Source organism: Cavia porcellus, unplaced genomic scaffold (assembly GCF_034190915.1).
Source record: "Cavia porcellus strain 051 isolate PalLab524CR breed Dunkin Hartley unplaced genomic scaffold, mCavPor4.1 scaffold_28, whole genome shotgun sequence".
NCBI lineage: Eukaryota > Metazoa > Chordata > Mammalia > Rodentia > Caviidae > Cavia > Cavia porcellus.
Window position 1 is genome coordinate 51,136,948 of NW_026947511.1, and position 21,509 is coordinate 51,158,456.

General features: G+C 58.5%; 3 protein-coding genes across 5 annotated transcripts; 1 reads left to right on the forward strand and 2 right to left on the reverse strand.

Annotated features, from left to right (window-relative positions):
- The first annotated feature begins 3 nt into the window (after positions 1–3).
- On the forward strand, positions 4–6,190 carry Nelfe (negative elongation factor complex member E). 2 transcript variants are annotated; one of them, XM_023566732.2, is made up of 11 exons: positions 4–148; positions 561–643; positions 2,208–2,277; positions 2,363–2,508; positions 3,569–3,646; positions 3,750–3,787; positions 3,917–4,260; positions 4,347–4,491; positions 4,594–4,648; positions 4,882–4,984; positions 6,035–6,190. In XM_023566732.2, the coding sequence occupies exons 2-11, from the start codon at positions 569–571 to the stop codon at positions 6,130–6,132; spliced, it is 1,152 nt and encodes a 383-aa protein (XP_023422500.2). In that variant the 5' UTR covers positions 4–148; positions 561–568; the 3' UTR covers positions 6,133–6,190. The 2 variants fall into 2 exon arrangements, with proteins under 2 accessions (XP_023422500.2, XP_003474000.2); XM_003473952.5 differs by having other exon boundaries at positions 3,569–3,643.
- Positions 6,191–6,319: 129 nt separating this feature from the next.
- Positions 6,320–11,540, reverse strand: Cfb (complement factor B). Its single transcript, XM_003473953.5, has 18 exons — positions 11,197–11,540; positions 10,880–11,113; positions 10,450–10,635; positions 10,197–10,370; positions 9,902–10,003; positions 9,667–9,803; positions 9,274–9,412; positions 8,969–9,100; positions 8,709–8,810; positions 8,501–8,638; positions 8,102–8,199; positions 7,887–8,004; positions 7,620–7,773; positions 7,470–7,546; positions 7,128–7,228; positions 6,909–7,041; positions 6,787–6,836; positions 6,320–6,531 (listed from the first exon to the last, which is right to left on the reverse strand). Exons 1-18 carry the CDS (start codon positions 11,258–11,260, stop codon positions 6,376–6,378), a joined length of 2,295 nt encoding a protein of 764 aa, XP_003474001.2. The 5' UTR covers positions 11,261–11,540; the 3' UTR covers positions 6,320–6,375.
- A 184-nt stretch (positions 11,541–11,724) lies between these two features.
- C2 (complement C2) lies at positions 11,725–21,167 on the reverse strand. 2 transcript variants are annotated; one of them, XM_005005469.4, is made up of 18 exons: positions 20,992–21,167; positions 20,658–20,876; positions 19,875–20,060; positions 18,871–19,044; positions 18,688–18,786; positions 18,471–18,604; positions 17,214–17,352; positions 16,555–16,695; positions 15,606–15,695; positions 13,826–13,966; positions 13,622–13,716; positions 13,424–13,535; positions 13,168–13,333; positions 12,988–13,064; positions 12,791–12,882; positions 12,439–12,565; positions 12,304–12,353; positions 11,725–12,192 (listed from the first exon to the last, which is right to left on the reverse strand). In XM_005005469.4, exons 1-18 carry the CDS (start codon positions 21,035–21,037, stop codon positions 12,016–12,018), a joined length of 2,265 nt encoding a protein of 754 aa, XP_005005526.2. In that variant the 5' UTR covers positions 21,038–21,167; the 3' UTR covers positions 11,725–12,015. The 2 variants fall into 2 exon arrangements, with proteins under 2 accessions (XP_005005526.2, XP_013012075.2); XM_013156621.3 differs by having other exon boundaries at positions 13,168–13,345.
- Positions 21,168–21,509: the final 342 nt, after the last annotated feature.

Genomic DNA, 21,509 nt, shown 5'->3' on the forward strand with positions numbered 1-21,509 from the left:
CCGGGCGGAAGTGTCCACCCACGGCAGCCTAGTTGCCGCCTTGGTAACCGCGTTCTCCGCCCCTCGCCGCGTCATCGCTCCGAGCCCGCTCTCAGCTGCCAGCGCGGGCGCCACCCGAGACCGCGGGTCCCGGTTGCCGCCCCCTCAGGTAAGGCTTTTTCCTCCTCGCTCCGTGCCCTTTTTTCCGAGCCCACTCTTTTCCCCCTTTTTGCTCCTCTGAGGGCGCTGCGCGGGTTCAGCCGCTTCTCTGCGGTTGGGACCCTACGGCTGGCCCTGCTGACCCGAGGTGTCACCGGGGAGATCGGTTACGGAGCGGGTGCTTTTCCCGCGCCGGGTCACACGGCACCCCGAGGCTCTGGGGTCTGTGGTCCTCGGAGACAGAAATGCTGGTTGATCAGGACGAGCTGGAGCTTGGACGGCAGCCTGGTTTAAGCGAGGGGTAGGGAGTTGCTGAAGGCAAGAGGAGCAGGCCTGCGGGGTGGGCTGGGGACAGGGTGGATGGCGTGTGAGCCCGGGGGTGACAGTGGAGAAAGATGTCTTGGGCCCTGCCCCTGACCCAGGAGCCACCATGTTGGTGATACCCCCCGGACTGAGCGAGGAGGAGGAGGCTCTGCAGAAGAAATTCAGCAAACTCAAGAAGAAGGTGAGGGAGTGTGTGAGGGCCTGGCCAACTTTCACAGACGCTGCACTCAGCACACCTGGGTGAGTGTGAGCGGAGGGTGCGGGGTCTGCAGCTCCGTGTAAGCTTCCAGGTGGGTGCCCCCTTTCATACGCACTCTTTCTTGGAGTTAATATCCTTTCCTGTGGCTTTTACCACCTAAAAGGCTGGTGATCCTCAGGTCTAGAACTTGGAGATCTGGTCAGTCTCTGACTGACAAGAACCAAGATCCCAAACTGAAGCCATCATCTGTCTAATCAGATCCCCAGGCCGTTTTCTTGATTTATCAATGGGATTGACCACACTTGATTCTTTTCAAGTGTTTGGCTTCCAAAACCTCACCCCTGACTTTTGGGCTTCAGTATTTGCATAGCAGAAACTCCTGTCAAATCTTCTGGTTTGTGTTTGGTTTCGTTTTTGAGATGAGGGCTTGCTATGCTGCCTAGGCTGGTCTTGAACTCCTGGGCGCGAGGGACTTTCTTAACTCAGCCTCACAAGCAGCCAACACTACAAGCATGAGTGCCACCACCCCAGCGTACCAATTTTTTTTTTTTTTTGTAAATATATACTGGGGATCGAACTCAGGACCTCATGCTTGCCAGACAGGCGCTTATGCTGCTGAGCTAAATCCCCAAGGCTGAGCTAAATGCCAAGCCTTTTTATTCTCCTTTTGAATTTTTCTCTTTCATTCTTTCTTGTGGCTTCGTCAGGGGAGGGCTTTGCTGAAACTCGCCAAGGCTGTGGTAACGGTCTCTCAAGTTTCTTGGTCTCTTTTGTGTAGACTTTTTCACTCTTTAAAATGACCAAAATGCTAGACTTTGTTCTCTCTTTCTCAAACCTGTAAGTGGCCTTGTGTGTAGAACAAAGCCCCACAGACCTCAGCTTGGCATTCCTGCTTAATCAAGCAGAACCATTTATTGCTCCAGAACATGTGTTCCAAAAACCTTTCCTTTGTATCTTTGCTGCCCCTGTTTTCTTTGTCTAAAATACCTTCCTGTGTATCTGTGTTAGGGAAGTCCTAGCTCAGGGCCCAGTTTAGTAGCTGTTTAAACATCAGAAACTGTCGTTTGCGCTCATCTGCAAGTAACGCCCCCTCTGTCATCATTCTTGGCGGCTCAGTCCTGTGGTTTATTTCGTGGCCTGTGGACTTCTTGAGGTCAGAACCATGTATTTTATTTCTCGGTACCTGTTACAGCAATGCCTCAGCTTCCTTAGATGTGCAGGGGATGAAACCCCCACAGAGGGCACGAAGACTTGCTGCTTCCGTCCTAGGGCTCTAGTTCCTGATCCAGTTCATTTCTTCAACTTTAGAAATGTGAGACCAGAAAGCCTCAGGTACCATGGCTTGGTTAGGTTAAGTACCACTGGTGTCACAGAGGATCCTGGGGGATCGGATGCAGGAGGCAGGGCTGCCTTGATGTGCTGCCGCTGGGTCCTTTTGTGTGTTCTCTGAGAAGAGCGTCTCAGAGTGATCCGCCCAGGGCCCTTGGGAAAGGACCTGACTGGGGACCACTGCTCGCTGATCGTCTCTGCTCCTCCTTGTTCCCAGAAAAAGGCACTGCTGGCCCTGAAGAAGCAAAGCAGCAGCAGCACGTCCAGCCAGGGCGGCGTCAAACGCTGTGAGTGATGGGGAGGGGGCGAGGAGGCGGTGGGGCCGAGCACCACTAGCAGCCAACGTTGCGTCTCTGTCACTCGCCACTCCAGCGCTGTCAGAGCAGCCTGTGGTAGACACGGCCACAGCCACAGAGCAGGCAAAACAGCTGGTGAAGTCAGGAGCCATCAGTGCCATCAAGGCCGAGACCAAGAACTCAGGCTTCAAACGTTCCCGAACCCTAGAGGGGAAGTTAAAGGTGAGCACGAGTGGCGTTGCTGGGGGGACCCTGGGCCCCGAGAGCAGCCTTCCACATGGGAAGGGAAGTGGGTTTAGGGAAACAATAACAGGTATTCAGGGCTAGGGACATGGTTCTGTGGTACAGAATCTGCTTGGCCAGTGCTAGGTCCTGATTCGATTCCCGGCACCAACGTACCAAAAAAAAGTGCACGTTCAGATACTGACAGATAGCTGTGCAGTTCTGAATGCTAGCTTCCTTTTTTATGGCCCAGACCGACTTTGTACTCCTGGGGTCAAGCAGTCCTGCTCAGCCTCCCAAGTAACTAGGACTACTGCCACACCCGGCCAGAGCATTAGGTTTCTTTCTCCCACTCATAGAGATCTTATACAGAGAATCAAGCAGCACTTTAGATTTCTGTCCATAAAATGTACCAAAATAGGTGGCGTTATCTTCTCTACGTTACATGTCCCGTGACCGTAATCCACCTTGAGGTAGTTTCAGAATGTGTTCCTCCAAGAGGCTGGACAGTCTGAAATGTCAGGAGAGGCTTGGGTAAAGCAGGGGGTTTCCGTGTATGTCAGGTCACTTGTTTAGAAAGCGGTACTTGAGCTAGGCAGGCTGGGGCACACCTGCAGTTCCTGCATCCTAGGAGGCTGCAATCCCAGCACTCTGGGAGGCTGAGGCAGAAGGACCACAGTTCAAGCTCAGCTGGAGCAATTTAGTCACTTTGCAAGACCCTGTCTCAAACTTAATGTTTAAAAAAATGGTTTTTTTTGGTACTGGGGATAAAACTCATGACCTTGCACTTGCCAGGTAGGAGTTTATGCCACTGAGCTGAATCCCTGGCCCCTTAAAACTTTTTTAAAAGGTCAGGGTCGGTGTAAAACTAGGTTAGAGCCTCAGCACTGCCAGTAAATAAATAACACTAAGGAAGGGTCATAGCTATAACTAAGAAGTACACATGAGTTAAAGAGAAAAAGTAGACCCAGAGAAGTCAAGAAAATCGGGAAGAGCAGCTCCCCTGACTCGGTCAGCAGCCTGCTGGTCCCACGTTGACATGAGCTGCTTCTGCCTCCAGGACCCCGAGAAGGGGCCGGCACCCACCTTCCAGCCGTTCCAGCGGAGCGTGTCAGCCGACGACAACCTGCAGGAGGTAGTGGGTCCCGAAGCACTGCCGGAGCGGCTGGGGATTGAGGGGACGGGAGGCCCCACATACCAGCTGCACGAGTGGTCCCAACCTCTGCTGGTCTCTCTTGCAGTCATCCAGACGTCCCCAGAGGAAATCTTTATACGAGAGGTAGAGAGCCAGGTCACCTGGTGTGGGGTCACGGAGGTCTGGGGCCGTGGAGGGGGCGTCGCATCTGCAGGGCTCTGGGAGGAAGAGGGGGAGGGACCCCTGTGACCTCCACTGTCTGTGTCGCCCCAGCTTTGTGTCTTCTAGTGATCGGCTCCGGGAACTGGGGCCAGACGGAGAAGAGGCAGAGGGACCTGGGGCGGGCGAGGGTCCTCCTCGCAGCTTCGACTGGGGCTACGACGAACGCAGTGGTGCCCGTGCCTCGGCCTCCCCTCCCCGAAGCCGCAGCCGCGACCGCAGCCACGAGCGGAACCGGGACAAAGATCGGGACCGCGACCGGGAGCGGGAGCGGGACAGAGACCGAGAGCGCGACAGAGAGAGAGATCGGGACCGGGACAGAGACCGGGACAGAGATCGAGACAGGGACCGGGACCGGGACCGAGACAGGGACCGGGACCGAGAGGGGCCCTTCCGCAGTGAGTGACACTGGTTTTGTGGCTGAGTGAGGTGACCTGGGTTTACTTGTGGGTGTGGCTCCCACGTGACCCTCCCCCTCGCACAGGGTCGGACTCATTCCCAGAGCGCCGAGCGCCACGCAAGGGGAACACGCTCTATGTCTACGGGGAGGACATGACGCCCACGTTGCTCCGTGGCGCCTTTGCGCCCTTCGGGAACATCATCGACCTCTCCATGGACCCCCCAAGGAAGTAAGCACAGCAGGGACCCAGACGCCCCGCTCGGCAGCCTATGGGCAGCGGGATGGGGCCCCGTAGGCCCCAGGCCCGCTCACCCTATCCTCTCCCACGCAGCTGTGCCTTCGTCACCTATGAGAAGATGGAGTCGGCAGATCAGGCGGTGGCCGAGGTTGAGACTTCCCAGGCCCCTTCTTCCTGTCCCCACCCCCACTCCCTATCTCTTGGGGTCTCCCAGAAACACCTGGGAACTGGGTAGATTGGCCCCCCAGCGGCAGACAGGCAAGGTCTGTCCACAGGCCCGCTCCTCAGTCCTGTCCCCTCCGCTCCCGGCCCAGCAGCCCCAGCACAGGCCCCCGGTTCCCTCACTCTGCTGTCCCCGTCCTCTCCCCTCTTCTGCCGCAGCTCAACGGGACCCAGGTGGAGTCCGTGCAGCTCAAAGTCAACATAGCCCGCAAACAGCCCATGCTGGACGCTGCCACCGGCAAGTCCGTCTGGGGCTCCCTCGGTAAGGGCCAGGCTCCCTCCTCCTCCATGCCCGCTTCCCCCTTTCTGTCCCCCTCAGGTCCTTGGCTCCCTGGTGGAGGCTGAGGCTGTGAGAGTGGTGAGTCCTCGGGCCCTCTGTCACTCGGGGCAAGGGAGGGAGAGAAGCACCGGGAACGACCCCCCAGCAGCAATGGGAAGACGGGGTTCATAAAGACTTGAAACAGTAGATCAGCTGTGTCTCTGTCCGGGTGGCCACACAGCAGTGGTATCAAGGAGATGACTGTGAGGAAAAGAGTGACTGGCCCTGGCACAGGGGATATTTGGGGCACCCGGCAGGAGCCGGATGGTGCACCCCAAGACCCACAATGTGCCCGGCAGTTCTGACACATTAGGCTGAAGGAGGCGGCCACAGAGGAGATGAGAGAGGTTCTGGGGCTGGGGCAGCATCAAAGGCCGGGCCACTCAGCCTGTGGGACACAGGTCTTGAGAAGGACAGATGGACAGCGGTGATGAGGTGCAGAGACCAAAGGCAGTGGGAATGGGCCAGAGCACTATACTGGGCCAACGGGCGGGTGGGCCCTGGGGACGGGACAGAGAGGATCACTTCTGGTATCGGTACGAAGGAAAGAGGAAGGGGAAGGAGGGGGAGCTTTGGCCGGAGCTGCCCCCGTGAGTTCAGGGGACCAGTGACGTCTCTCAGTGCGAATAACCCTTCATGTCAGTAACAGATTTCCCTGGGAAAACGGCAGAAAGAAGGGTCCAGCAAGCCTGGGCCTGCAGATACTGCCCAGGAGGAAACCAGACACCAGCACATCACCAAGACCTGCAGACCTTTTCTCGTTTTTAATTTTCAGCATAATGACTGAAAGTCGTGGGTTTACATCATTCACACAGGTCTCCACAGCAACATTTGCTGATTTTCCTCAGAATAGGACGTGTATCACGTTATCCACAGGTGCCATGGTGGCGCCTTCCATCCTTCATGGTGCCGGTTTGGCACCTCGGCCCTCACAGCCACCAGGTGGCAGGGTTATTCCAGGCGCCCCTAACTGTCCTCCTCCTTCCTCCTCAGCTGTCCAGAACAGCCCTAAGGGCTGCCACCGGGACAAGAGGACCCAGATTGTCTACAGCGACGATGTCTACAAGGAGAACCTTGTGGATGGCTTTTAGGGCGTGAAGCTGGAGCCCCCAGTGCCCGTCTCAGTCTCAGTAAAACACCGAGGTGGAAGCTCGGCCTCCGGTCTCTCAGCACTTGGTGTCTGGGTCAGGCCTTGACAAACGGCGGTCGGGTCTGCGCTCACTGACCACACGGCCAGTGCACACGCCCACTCCTACCCGAAAGGACCTTGGAACACAGTGATTATCGCAGCTGCTTTAATTCGAACCCATGCCCCCTTTCCAGCTGAAAACTCCTTATAAGAAATCCAGATTCTCATCCTTGAGTTTCTCCTTGAGCCAGGGCAGCACTTGGAAGAGATTGACATGAAAGTCCCGGGCATAAGCAGGTACCCGCTGTTGCCGTTTCCGGTCATAGCAGACGTCTACCACTCCCCAGCTGATAACTCCCACCTGCCAGGGAGGGGATACCGGGGGCCACTCAGTGCGGTTTCTTCCTCAAGCTGGGAAGTGGGGCTCGGTCCACCTGCATTTGTGCTGGCCTAAAGGAAGCAGGCTGGGAGCCCTGTCATCCCCATTCTCCTTGACATCGTGGGCAGACAGGTGACCCTAAACCACCCAGGTTGAGGCCCTGTCATCCTCCCATCCCCAGCCCTGGGGTCTGTGCAAACCAGGTGCTTCCCCCTGCCACGGGAAGGGAGCACTCACCTGGATGAAGCGACTCCTCTTGTGAATGATCAGGGGGCCGCCGGAGTCTCCTGTAGGAGAGAGGAGCTGTAGGCATGGGAGCGCCGGGCCATGGCACTCAGGCCCCCCAGGAGCCGCCTCACCTTTGCAGGTGTTGGGATCATCGTACGGGTCCACTCCACCGGTGCATAGGAACCTGGGGGTGACAACCTCAGAGATGTCCTTGATTTTGTCGTAGCCTGTGGCATGCTTGGCATCCTGCTCACAGCCAGCTTTCTGCAGGGGCAAAAGGAGTGATGGCTGCAGCGGCAGGGGAAGGGGTAGGGGCCTGGAGCACCCTACGCGGCACCCCCGTCGCTCACCTTCTCTCCGTTCTTGATGTAGACCTCCTTCCGGGTCAGTTTCTTCTGCTCCTCAGAGATGAACAGGGCTTTGACATCCTTGGCAGGGAGCAGCTCCTCCTCTGCACGGGGGTTGGCGTGGGGGTGTAACGGGTACACCAGCCTCCCCGCTGCCCAGCCCTCACTCGTCCCTCGAGCCCTTTCTGTGCCCTAGGCCAGGGTGGCAAGCCTTCAGCACCCATACTCTGGCTGCGTTTGCTACTGTGGAGAGCCCCGAAAGGATAGCCTGGCCTCCTGCAGCCTCTCCTGTTACCCCAACCCCCAGTCCCATCCCACCCTGCCCTGTCCTGGACCGCGCCTCACTGTGCTGCCTGCAGGTGGCTGTGGGTGGAAGCCGCAGGGCTCGAGTTGTTCCGAGGGTGCAGGGGAGGCACACGGGCCTGTTGGGATGGGGACAGTCACGGCCCATCCTGGCTCCAGTCCCCCCAGCCCACTCGGGACCCGCATTCTCACCGGAGAGTCTGGCTGAATGTCACCTTATTCTTGAGCTTAACCAAAGCCACATCGTAGTCATAAAACTCCAGAATCCCCTGCTCCTTTTTCGCATTGATGTTGTACTTAGGGTGAAATAGGACTTCTTCTATCTCCAGGTCCTGCCTCTTCCCTCCTGGGGGGCAAGCGGAGGCTGCTTTCCTGCAGGCGGCCCCTGGCCTCTGGCTCAGGTCGCCAGAGACTTTCGGGGTCCCCCCCCAACAATGGGCCAGGCTGCGGTGCCCTTACCCACGTTGACCTTGATGGAGTGCTTCTGGTCCTCCACAGTGAAGCAGTGGGCCGCCGTCAGCACAAAGTACTCGGACACCACGGCCCCCATGCAGTTCTCGTGGCCCTTCTGTGGCCGCTGGGTACAGCACAGCAGAGGGGACTTTCAGCTGCCAGGGCCAGGGCCGTGCTCCCACACACCCCACCTGGGACCTGGGACACCACACTTGGCTTACAGTGACCGAGATCTTGGCCTGCCACGGGTGCTTGTGGTAGTCCGTGCCCTTCCTGTGCTCCCACACCATGCCGCAGAGCCCCAGAGCCTGGCTCTCATCTGGGCGAGTGGAAAGGGTGCTGAGCCCAGGGCCACACTCCCCACTAAAGGGTCCCTGCGTGTCCATGGGCAGCAGGTGCCCACAGGAGGCAGAGGCCACATGGGAGCACTGGGCGCAGTGAAAAGAACTCGGGGTTGAGCACCCGATGAGCCAGCCATGTTGAGGCCCAGCTCTTGCTGGCTCGGCCTCGGTTTCCATGTCCATGCAGAAATGAGACCAATGGGCTTCCAGATGAGAGGGAAACGGGGCTGGGCCAGGGCATGGGGTACTGAGCCAAAGCTGGGGCCCGAGTCTCCCTACCAATCATCTGGAAGAAGACATCCTCCAGGTGCTCCATGTCCCTGACTTTGAACACGTGCTGCTCGCCATCCTTCTTGGAAGCCAGGGCATTGATGTTCACCTGGTCCACCAGGGGCCCCACGCCAAACACGTACACATCTGCAGTGAGAAGGGAGGTGGGCGTCCACGCCCCAGGAACCCCACGCCAGGCCCCAGGCTGCCTGCTCACCCAGATAATCCTCCCGTGGGTTCTTGCGGTCCCTGCCAATGTCCAGCAAGTACCGGATGTCATGGATGATGGTGACCGGGTCGCCGCCCATATTGTACAAGCCTACGGAAGGAATGGAGCCCTGAGGGTGCTACACCAGAGCGGAAGATGAAGGGGTCTGAGGCAGCTGGGGGAGGCCACAGGGAAGCTGACAGCCCCAGGGGGACACCTCACAGGGCCATGTGGCCGGCCAAGAGGGAAAGGGAAGGGTCCCTGCTGACCGTCGGTCATGAGGATGATGACGTGGCGGGTGCGGTTCCAGCTGCCAGGCTGGCTGTCCACCGCCAGGTTCATCATGTTGTACACCTCCTGGAGTGCCCTCTTGGTGTTCGTGCCGCTCTTGAGCTTGTGGTCTGCGCGGACGGAAGAGGAGGCATCCCTTACATCCCTGCGATCCCACGGACCCCTGCGGCCACCTGGGCCACCCTTCCCCGCCAACCTTGCTGCAGAGCTGTCCTCCCTGGCCCTGCTCTGCGGCCACTCCCCACAGCACTGCGAACCCCCGCTTCCTTCCCCTGACTCCGACCTTCGTAGCTGATCTTGTTGAGCTTCTCAGTAACCCAATCTGCATCGCTGCTCTTGTCCTGCACCACACTGACCAGGACTTTGGGTTCTGTGGCGTAAGTCACAAGTGCATACCGCGGTTTCACCCCGTAACTCGCCACCTGTGAGTTAGGGGCCAAGAAGACCGGTCAGTTGGGAGAACTCGGCACCTTTTCCAGACAGGAGAAGCCAGGGCAAAGCTGGAGGGCTGCTAAGCATCAAGACAGACACTACTTCAGGGCAAAAGGGGAGGCCAGAAAGGCCCAAAGGCACCCTGGGACCCTGAGACTCGGGGGCTTGGGGGACCACAGAGTCAGTCTGGGAAGGGCAGTGCGGTCTGGTCGGCACCCCTGCTTTCAGAGGGAGGAGACCCCACCTTCTCGATCAAGCTGGCCAAGCACCTCTTGGCCCCCGTGAAGTTGCTGGCACCAATGCTGTCTGAGCCGTCCAGCACCAGGTAGATGTTCATGGAGCCCGCAGGGTCCAGGATGATCCTGCGCTTCTGCTGCTCCCCTGCAGGACACCGAGACCAGGCTCCAACCACGCACAGAGCTCTCCGACCCTGCTCCGCCCCATCCAGGTCCCCTACCCATGTCCACTATGCCCCAGACCTGGGCTGTGCCCGTCCTCAGCATCGACCCCTTCTATGGTCTCGGTCAGGGAAGACAGGAAGGCCTCGGCCACCTCCTGGGGAGTGTCATACATGAAGGAGTCTGGAGAAGTAGAAGCTCGGATCAGGACGCGAGGGCCACAGTGCACAGAGACCAGGATGGTGCATTTCTAGGGCTACAGAGCTCTCAGGGAGGTCTGGGAAGAGCCGGGGTGTGCAGGGAGAGAAGACAGTCTGGAGGTGGGGACCCCAGGTTGGGAGACATAGACACGAGTTGGGGCAGGAGCAGGGGTCACCTTGGCAGGAAGGTTCCGTCCCACTCCAGGAGCCACTTTCCTGGCACTTGCGCTGCTGGGAGCCGCGCAGCATGAGCCCCCTGCTGCAGTGGTAGGTGACCGTATCTTCCAGGCGGTACTGGCTGCCCACCTTCCTCATGCCGATGGGGATGCCGGGGTTGGGGCAGTAGGCCGCTGCAGGGGGGTGAGGCACACAGAGGTCAGGCCCCGAGCGCAGGCAAAGGGCCACGCCTGACCTCAGGTGGGGCCTCACCTCCGTCATCACAGATGGCTGTTTGTCCATCCCACCGGCCGTTGGCTTGGCAGGTGCGGTTGGCAGAGCCCCGGAGCGTGTAGCCATTGTAGCAGTGGAAAGAGATCTCGTCACTCACGTTGTAGTGTAGTGACCGCGGCCAGTAGTCCCCATTCTCAAACTCCTGGGGCCTCGGGCAGTGGATCGCTTTGGGGAAGAGGACAAGCAGAAGTCACCAAGAGGAGAAGGCCCTGTCACAGAGAAGCAGCACCCTCCTGGTCCCACCAGGGCGGCACCCCCACTTCCAGGCGCCATTTTCCTGCTGGGCCGCCTGACACTAGGCAGTGCTCTGCATCCCCCTCCCGCTGCACCCAGAGCTGCTCTGGCGGGGCCCAGCTGGACTCCCCTCTTCCGCACAGCCCCCCGGGCTGACCTCAGCCCCGCCCCCCACCTCTACACTCGGCCTTCTTGACGATCTTGTGGTCCTGAGTCTTGAGGCTGCTCCAGTTCCCCGTGGACCTGCAGATCCGCGTCTGCACTGGGTAAGGGTAGAACCCCGAGGGACACACGTACTCCAGGGCCCGGCCCTGCTTTAGAAGTTGGAAGGAGCCACCTTTGATCTCTATCCCCTCCAGAGAGCAGGGGCTCCAGGGCCTGGATGTGGGCAGTGTGGTGGAGCTCACACCTGAGGGAAAAGACTGCTGAAGCCCGGCCACCAGCCAGGAGGGACGCTGTGGGCAGGGGCCAGGGGAGGCCGCCCTCACTTACCTCCAGACCACAGCCCCAAGACTAAGGGAGCCAGGCAGAGCCAGGGGCCAACACTGTGCCCCATGGCAGCAGAAGGCAGACGAGTCCTGGGACCAGGCACGGAGGTGCTTCTCTGGCTTTGTGCCGTGTGCCCGCTTGGCTGACCGCAGATCAGGGCCTGGCCGCCTTCCCTGCCCGCTGCCCCCAGCCTTTTATCCAGTGTGCTCTGGCACCTGCACTGGCCCTGCCTGCCCTCCACACACTGCCTTCCTGGAATAGCCCAGCAGGAGGCCCCCACTGAGCAGCCAGGGAAGAAATACGCCTCCAGCCCCACCCCTGCCACTGGAGCCGAGCCCAGCAGGACTCTCCTGGTCAGTGCCTCTTCTCAGTCCCGCTGGTCCTCCTGGCCAGCTCAGACCACCCAGCAGGCCGGTTCACCCTCCAAGCCTGGGGCACAGGGCAGAGTCCAACCTCTGTTTGTCTGGCAGGGTCTCTGACCTTCCTGGAATCACACTGGCCTCCCCACCCCCAAGCAGAGGGCCCAGCAGATGTGGAAATCTTAGCATTTTATTAATTTCATAAGTGGGGAATTCCATGTGAAATGAAAAGGATCCGACTATCCCAGGGGAGGTTTTGAGCACAGGCCAGGCAGGGGGCAGTGGTTAGGGATGGTCACACCGGCATGGGCTCGGGGCACCCCAGCGCTTCTGGGCCCCAGGCCCAGGGTCTTTGCCTCGAGAGGAGATGATGGGGCACAGGCCCTGCCAGTGGGCATTTGGAGGTAGAAGACAAGAGAGATGGCAGAGGCTAGCCAGACAGCCAAGGACGTGGCCACCCTGATTAAAGCGGCAGAAAGTTCAGGACGCCCTCCAGGTGCTGCCTGAGCCAGGGCTGCAGGCGGAAGAGGTTCATGTGGAAATCTCGTGGCGGCGGGGCACCTCGGGGCGCCTTCCTGCGCACATTCTTATCGGAAGCACCGTAGCAGGGGTTGTAGAGGCCCCAGCTCACCAGGCCGACCTAGGGGGAAGGAAAGAGACGTGCTGGGGCCCTGTCCCCAGGCCCTTCCAGGTCCCCCAGCTGGGCCCCTGCTGGACTGAGAGCCCAGCCCCGGGAGCTTGGCCTTCTTACCTGGAAATATCTGAACCTGCGCTCCAGGAAAACTGCTCCCCCAGATTCTCCTGCCAGCAAAAAGGGACCAGAGACAGGGTCATGAGGGGCGGCATCCCAGCAGCCCACAAGTACCCAGGCGCTGAGGGTCCTCACCCTTGCAGGGGTTGGCGTCACCCTCCATCCCGCTGCATAGGAACTGGTCTGTCACCACCTCTCCAACATCCGTCAGGTTGGGGAATGTTTTCCTGTCCTGGGAAACAACCTCGATACACCTCGCCCTCTGCAGTACAGGTGTCGGGAGAGAGAAGATGGGGGAGGATGGGATGAGTGGCCTTGGGATGCTCGGTGGACAGCTAGGCCTCAGACAGAGGTGGAAAGCAGCCAGAGCGGGGGGGAGGGGGAGGGGAGGAGGAGGAGGGGGGAGGGGAGGGGGAGGGGGAAGAGGAGGAGCAACACCTGGGGAGCCATGGGAGGGGAGGCAGCACCTCCACCCTGAGCCCCTCACCTCAGTCCCTGTCCTGAGTTTCATGTTCAGTTTGCTGCCATTCAGGGCCACAAAATGGGCAGGGATAATCTTCGGGGTCAGCAGCTCTGCCTCTGCCAGGAAGGAGGAGGAGACGCTAGTCCAAGCCCCTTCACACCACATCCAGACTTCAGTCTGGGAACCGCAGAGTGGCACCCGAAACCTGGCCCCGTGCTCACCGTGGTCCCGACAGGTGCTGCCCTGGGACCTCCGCAGAGCCATGTTGGCCTCCATGGTGCAGGGAAGGCAGATGGGCCTGGGGAGAAGACTGTGTGTCCCCCAGGTTGTCCTCCAAGTCCCCCAGGGGCCTCGCCAGAGCACACGTCCCTGCAGGGACTGTCCCACCCGGTCTCAGGCACCTGGCGTGAGTGGACATCTTCACCTTCTGGGCCAGCTTGAGCAGGGCAATGTCATCACCGTAGAACTCCAGGATGCCTTGACCCTCCTTGGCACGGACATCAAACCCGGGGTGGATCACTTCCTTCTCAATAAGGAACTCTTTGCCCCACCTGGAGCCAGGATCCCCTGGGAATAACACTGCAGCTAGGACTCCGGAGCAGCCAGGGACTGGGGGAAGCTGTGGAAACGGGCTCGGGAGCTGGCCAGCCACCTTACCCACGATGACCCTCCACATGGAGTGGTCCTTGGCCTGGAGGAAGCAGTGAGCCGCTGTCAGCACCCACTGGTCAGAGATGAGGGCCCCACGGCAGGTCTCCTGGCCCCTGGGCTGGGGGAGCAGGCGGTATTGAGACCAGGGCGGTCCCCACCCGACAGCTGCTTCCCCCTGGGGTCCCAGCCTGGGCCCTCCTGTACCTTGATGGTGACATGCCAGGGTGCCCGCTCTTGGTCAGAGGCATTGGCTGACATGTTCCCCACCCCGCAGATGGTGCCTGTGAGCCTGGAGACGTCTGCGGAGTGAAGGTCAGGGAGCAGGCATGGGGGACAGTGCTCCTCGCCTGGCCCGCAGGCTCCGCCCCCCGCCCCGTCCCCGTGGTGATATGGGTGGCAGTTGCATACCCAGCATGTGCTCGAAGACCTGGCGTAGCGCGGCAGCATCGGGCAGCTTGAAGGCGTGCTTCTCCCCATCCTTCTGGGACGCCACCTGGTTCAGCTCCGCCCAGTCCACGTCCAGCTGGCCCACCCCGATGGCATAGATATCTGTGGGAGCAGGGGCCAGCGTCCATCCGGAGGCCGCCCCACAGCCTAGAGGCTGCGATGGGGACTCCTGTGCCCACCAGCCAGGGGCTCCCTGGCCACTCCCTGCCTTCGTCCTCAGAGCCCTGCAGTCCTGGGCACCCCACACCAGCTCCTTCCTTCTCTGGTGGTCCCGGACGGATGTCATGGCCCCTCCTCCTCCAGCCTGTCTCTCTCCACACCCCGCAGCCAGTCAGCTGCCACCGCCCCTGGTGTTCTTTTCTTTTTCTTTAAATGTCTTAAAAAATAATATATCTATTTTTTTGGTGTCCTTTTCACCTGTTGTGTCACCACCAAGGGGTGGAGCTGAGTGCCGACCCCCAGAGCCCCTGACTGCGAAGCAGGGTCTCTGCAGGCCAGTTCCCGCTGGGCTCTGAGGTGGGGGCCCTGTGGCTGGGGTCCAGTGCTCCCCTGGCTCTCCCCAGCCTTCCTGGCCTCCCTTTTTTTAAACAAATATGAGTTACTTATGAATCAACCCACTTAGAGCAGGCGGCTTAGTTCAGGCTTACTGACAGACACCCCGCACTTCACCCACGAGTCACCCCTTCCACACACAGGCGGTGACGCCACTGACAGAGGTCTCTGTGGCCTGCAGGGCTGCGAACATTTAATAGCACAGCGAGGCTGCTGCCCAGGCCAGGAGCTCGGAAAGCGCATCCTGAAGTGGGCCTTGCTCTCTCCAGGAGGGATGTTAGCACAGTGACTGTGTGCTCTGTACTCTGCACACATCTTAACTGGAGAAATTAAAATTTAAATCAGTGATTGGCTCTTGCTATATTGGCGTCTGTAACCATAGCAACCTATGTCTTTTCAGTAGAGTTTTCAAGCGTTTGATTCTGTTCCAAGTGCTAAGGAGGAAGGAAATGGATTTGAGTTTTGTCTTCCTTGGGCCAGAGGATTTTAAAGAGAAATCGTGTGAGGCAAAACACACACGCACATGCACACACACACATGATCAGCTTACCCAGATGGAAAGAAGACCCAAGGGGAAAGATTTTTCAAGGCTCAAAACCAGCTATGAGCCAGGTGCAGAGGCACACACCTGCAATCCCAGCTACTGGGGAGGCTGAGACAGGAGGGTCCAGAATTTGAGCCCAGCCTAGACAACTTAGCACTATGTGAGCCCTTGTCTCAAAGTGAAAATAGTTTTTAAAGGTGGAGGCTGCAGCTCTGCATAAAGGCCCTGGGTTCAGTCACTGGTACTGAAAAAGACAAGCTCATTCTTTTCCGGGTAGTGAGTGCAATTGTTTTCCCTGAACTTGAGGAATTGTTCTGTCAGAGGCCGTGACAGCCAGAGGGTTAGTCAGCTAACCCATTGCTGCCTGAGGGACAGTAGGAAGGGCAGGCAGGGACTGTCCCCGCTGAGAATCTGGTCCCTTCTTCCTGGAAAGGTTCCTGAAATTCGAGAAGGAGGTGTGGACCACAGCAATGGGGGGGGGGAGGGGGCAAAGAGGCCACGCCCCGAATTCCACCCCAGGAGCCTAAGCCACCTTCACAGGACCTCAGAGGGACAGCCGTGAGGCTCCCAGCCTGCACCGCAACACCACCAACACCCGGGGCAGGCAGAGGAGCAGGACCCCACAGGGATGTGGGGGAGGCTCACCTAGGTAGTCATTCCTGTTCTGCTTAATGTTCAGGATGTCTTTGATTCCGTCCACGGCCGGCTTGGGTGAGCCCCCCATATTGGACTTTCCTAGAAGCAAGAGGGTAAAGAGTGGCCCGTGGGGTGGTGCCCGGGATCCCGATGAGGAGGGAAGCCTCGGGGAAGCATTTAGCCTTGGAACCTCAATGAAGCCACTTCAAAACACACTGTGCAACCAGGTGTGGTGGCGCCCACCTAGAATCCCAGCATTCTGGAGGCTGAGGCAGAAGGATCATTGCGAGTTCGAGACCAGCCTGGGCTACAAAGTACCAAGGACCAGATCAAGGTAGTTGTTGCATCTTATAACTGCAAATGTTTATCATTTCATTGTGCTGGAGATGTCCAAATCAGCTCTACCAGCTGTGGTGTTTTTTTGTTTTGTTTTGTTTTTTGGTTTTTTGTGGGGTTTTTTTTTTTTTTTGTCTTTTTTGTTTTTTTTTTTTTTGTTTGTTTTTATTGGTACCAGGGATCGAACTCATGACTGCCTGCTTGCAAGGCAGGCGCTTATGCCACTGAGCTAAATCCACAGCCCCTGTTTTTTGTTTTTTTGAGACAGGGACCGAATATGTAACCCAGGTTGGCTACGTAAATATGTATAATATGGAGTACACACTGTACTCTGTAAGTATGGATGAGTTTTAGAAAACTAAAACGTATATATTAAAAAGAATTCTCTGTATATTGTCATGGCGTTAATAATGCCAGAAAAATCATCTCATCTACAAAGAATTACAGGGCTTTCTTGTAAGAAGTAATTTTTTAACTGCAGTGTGGTTCAGTTCATTCTGCTGAAATACACTTGCTGTGGGGAGAAAGAAAAGACCAAAGCCCAGGAGCCAAGCGGGGTGGTGCACACCCATGATCCCATCACTTAGGAGACTGAGGCAGGAGGACCAACCAAGACACCCACCATCCGTCAGGAGGATGATGGCGTGTCTGATCTCCTGCCAGGCCATCGTCTCCATGCCAAGGAGGGCCATCTGGTTGTTCATCATGATATAGACGCTGTACAGGGCTTTGTAGATGTTCGTCCCGGTGCCGTTTTCATGACCTGGAATGCGCCAAAGGAGAGATGCTGAGAAATTCCCCCTTCCGCCTGGTATGGGGCAAAGCAGGACCCCACAGGGACGCAGTCCTCTGACCTCTGGAAGTGCAGGTTACTGAGCTGCTTTGATAAACTCGAACCCCTGCTGTTCACAGAGGTCTTCTCTTCAAAGCCTTTCTACCTTAGCGATGCTCCTCGGGAGCCAGCACTGGGACCCTGGGCTTGGGAGTGCAAGCAGTGGGAGCAGTGGGAGCCAGGCGCCCCTACCCGACTCCCTCCCTTGGAGCGCCCCAGGACCCAGCTGCAGGCTTTGTGGACCCTCTGCACCCTCTCTTTTTGTCAGTCAGCCTTGAGACCCCTGTAGCTTTTGCTTTCCTCTTGTTGTCTACGACAGAACCTCACTATGTAGCCCAGGCTGCCCTCCAACTCCCAAACCTCCTGCCTCAGCCTCCCAAGGGCTGGCACCATGGGCGTGGGCCACCTCACCCAGCTCGCATTGCACGTGCATGTGTGCACACACACACCTTTATACTGGGCGTTTTCCAGATGGTAGATCACTTCGGTCACGTCCTGGGCCTTGTCGCTCAGGATGGAGATGATAATGTTGGGCTCTGAGGCAAAGGTGATGAGGGCCACACTGACATTGATCTCGAAGCTGAAGATCTGTGGACAGCAGGGGATATGGGGTGAGGGACCTAAGTACCACCATGGAAGACAGGGAGCCAGGGGCCCTGGAGCGGGCAGACCTGGGCCGAGACAGACAGGGGCAAGACTCACAAGAAACTGGTTCGCAGACACCAAGAAATGATGTTTGCTGAGCATCTGTTCTTTGTTTTGGGTTTTGGGTCTCACTATGTAGTTCAGGCTGCCCTTAAACTCACTATTTAGCCCAGGAGGGTCTCAAACTCACAGAAGCCCTCCTGCCTCAGCCTCCCACGTGCTGGGATTATTACAGGCACAACCCAGACAGTACCCAGCCCTGGGTTCTATCTGCAGCTGTAGCTGGGAGGAAAATCTGTCCTCTACAAGAATGTTGTGAAATAGTCATTATGAAATCATGTGCAGCCCAGGAATTGAAACTACTGTTTCCAGACTCTTCTATCCCTGCAGCCTGTCAGTGAAAACATTTCAGGCACAAACTCCAACACAGGCCTCTATGGACAGTCATGTATTTCATGAGCACTTCTCCACTCAAATGTGTTGCACACTTGTCTACACCCATACAAAATTTGAAATCCTAAAAGGAAAATAATATTACATTATTAACCTCTTTAAAATAAATTATTTAACAAGGGCACTAACATTTGCCTACCACACCCCCTCCAGGGCTACCTTGTTACTATCTATGACACAAAGAATTCCTGGAAAATAAAACCTTGGCCCTGTTTTTTTGCGAGGGGTGGGGGGAAGAGCATCGTTTGGTTTTTGGTTTTCAGTTTTTTGAGAGAGGGTCTCGCTATGTAGCCCAGGCTGGTCTTGAACTCGTGGCCATTCTCCTGCCTCAGCCTCCCGAGTGCTGGGACTACAGGCATGTGCCACCGCGGCTGGCTCTGCCCTGTTCACTTTGGGGTCTCCAAGCACCCACAACCAGCATCGTGCCTGGCAGGCAGTAGTGGCCCTGAAGTGTGTTGTAGAATGAACAATGCAATTGCGTGAGTTCACTTAAGACCCCCCACCGTGGCCTGGGCCTAATCTGGGGGACTCCCAGGAAGCAACAGCTGAGTGGGCCTGAGAACCAGGGAGGACAGTGGGCCGGGAAGGCCCTGGCACCGGTTCCTGACCCTGTCCACCATGGAGGAGGCGCTCTGCTTGAAGATCTCGAAGTCCTCCTCCGACACACTTTTTGAGGCATCCAGCAGCAGGTACAGGTTCAGGTGGCCTGAGCGCTGGATCTGGATCTTTCGGGCCACATTTTCTGTGGAGATGGCGAGGGAGGGTCCAGCTCCCACCGCTCCTCCGGGCCGTGCCCTCCCGGCCCTGCACCTGCCCTGTGCTCACCATCTTTCTTCTGGGTGGGGTTGGTGGCTCCCAGCAGGTGTGACAGGGAGGTACCCAGGGCGGGGGCCACGTCTTCAGGGAAGTCATAGGAGTAGGGATCTGTGGGGAGGGCCACAGGGGTCAGCAGGGCTGGGCCCGGCATCTCGGGGGACAGCGGGGCTAGGGGATAGCAGGGCTACTCACAGCGGCACAGGGGCTCCGTCCCGCTCCAGACACCGCTGTCCTGGCACTCGCGCTGGGCAGAGCCCGTGAGCACCAGACCAGAGGCACAGCTGTAGGTGACCTTGTCCCCCAGGCAGAAGCTGGACCCCTTCCGAACCACACCCACCGAGGTGCCCGGGTTGGGGCAGTGGCCAGCTGCGGACAGAGGCGGAGCTGAGTGGGGTGCTGAGCCCTCGGTCCCTCCCAGCCTGCTAGACTGGCCCAGCCGAGGGGGCCTGGAGAGGCGGGACCTTGCAACCAGGGTGAGCCACAGACAGGGAAGAGAGGGGAGCAGAGTGTCCCAGCCCTGACCTCGGCCACACCTGTGCCTGCCCTGAGCCAGTGCTGGGGAGACAGTGCTGGGGAGCCCACCCCACCCCACAGAGTGCCCGACACTACAGCTGGTGGCACCCAAGAGGATACAGAGCAACCAGGCCCCTGTGTGATGCTTTAGGCTCCACCAGCAAGCAATTTGTCAGCCATGACAAAAGCTAAATCGGTGCCAGGCTGTCAGCACTCCCGACATCCAGTTCATTCACTCAGAAGGAAAAAGGGCACCAAAGGCACCCACAAGAAGAACCTTAGGACCTCACTGCTCAGAATAGCTCCAAACTGGAAGTAACCTGCCACCTAGCCACTGCCTGTCTTCTGTGTTACAGCAGCACATAGGTGCACAGGGCTGGTGGAGCCCTGGGGACCACAGTCCCCCCTTGGGGGGCACCGGGACCCCCTTGGAAGTATGTGCAGTGTCCACCAGGAGCTGGTGGCCGCTCCAAACGCTAATACAGAACCACCTGGCCCATTTTACAGATGGGAAAGCTGAGGCACAGAGAGGTTAAGTGACCTGCCCAGAAGCAGACAGAGAAGGAGCCAGGCGCTGAGGCGCCCACGCCCTGGGTGCATCCCCTGTGCCGCCCCCCCCCAGGCTGGACCCCAAGGCTGCCCTGCCCTTGAGGCCATCCCAGCCCCCTGCAGGCCCCACTCACCCCCGTTGTCACACACGGTGGTCTCCCCGTCCCATACGCCGTTGGGGCGGCAGCTGCGCAACGGGGAGCCGCGCAGCGTGAAGCCTTCGTCACACTCAAAGCTCAGGTTGGCGCCCACGGGGTATGCCCCAAGCCGCGGGGAGAACATACCGTTCTCAAAGGAGACCGGGGCGGGGCAGTGGATGGCTGGGGGGAGAAGAAGGGATGCGCGGACAGGTGGGTGACAGCTTGCTGGCTGGGGGGGGGGGGCGCTGGCTGTCGGGGCGGGACACCGAGATGGAAACAGAATCACTGTTTGAGGTGACTTCCCGGGAGTTCAGCCTCGCTGCGGTGAATCGCCAGCCCTGCGGGCCCTGAGACCCGCTGGCACAGCCGGCTGCGTGCACACAGCCACCGCCGCTTCGGTTCCCCGCCTGGAGCCGCGGCCCACCCCGACTTCCTCCAAGGCGGCTGACCTTTCCCAGAATGTGATTTGATGCTTTGCTTTTCTGTTGTGGGGACTGAACCCAAGGCCCGCACGTTTAGCAAGTGCTCAGCCACATCCCCGGTTCTTTCGGATTTTTTATTTTCAGACAGTGTCTTGCTAAATTAAACCTGCGACCCTCCTGCTTCAGCCTCATAAGTAACATTCTCCAACTTTCTTAGCCCCTCAGCTACTGCAGCCTGGCAGTTCCTCCCACACCACAGAGTCGGGGTAATGCCCTCACCACAGGCAACTCCTACATAAACATCTAGGGCTGAGCCCTGGCAGGGCACCCCACCAGGACCCCAAAGGAGCCTCACGTCTGCAGGTGGCCTTCATGGCCCGGCTGGAGCTCCCAGTGGGTCCCAGGGTCTGCCATCGTCCATTGCTCCTGCACATCCGGGACGCGGGGGACGGGTAGCTACCGGGGGGACAAGAGTAGGTGAGGACGCTCCCGGGGGCCCAGCCCTGGCTGAGGGTGAAGCTGCCGCCGGTGATGTTCACGTTCCGAGGACAGGAGGTGGCCGTGGCTGCCAGGCCTGTGGGTGCAGGGGCAGCGCCGGTGGCGGGGAGGAAGAGCCGCACAGATGAGCAAGGCCAGTGGTGCAATAGCCCCTGGCCAGCTCGGGCTCAGCCCCCCGCTGCCTCCCCTACCTGGGCACAGGGGCAGCAGGCAGAGCAGAGCCACCAGCGGGTCCATGGTGTCCACCTCGGGCAGGGTCGAGGAGAGCCGGTGGGGAGGTCACGTGGCTTCCCGAAACCCCATGCTGGCTCAGCGGTTTTTTGTTTGCTGTCTGAGAAACAAAACTAGGAGTGGCCAAGGCTGGAATTGCAGAGGGACGGGGCTTCAGAGCAGACCTGCACCTGCCTCTAATACCTGGGCACACCCTGGGGTCTGGGCAGTGCTCCCAGGCAGGCTCACACACACTTGTGCACACTCACACCCACCCATGCTGTACACACACTGTGCACACTCACTGGCTCACATGCAGTCACGTACTCGAATACACACACACACACTCAGGCACACACATGTGCACACACATGCACTCAAGCACACTTGCTATTGCATGAATAATCAAAAGCACACAATCACCCAGGACATTACAGAACATTTTAATAAAGTGAAATCTTCCTTTTCTTTTGGGTTCTTCCCGGTGGGTTTTATTTCC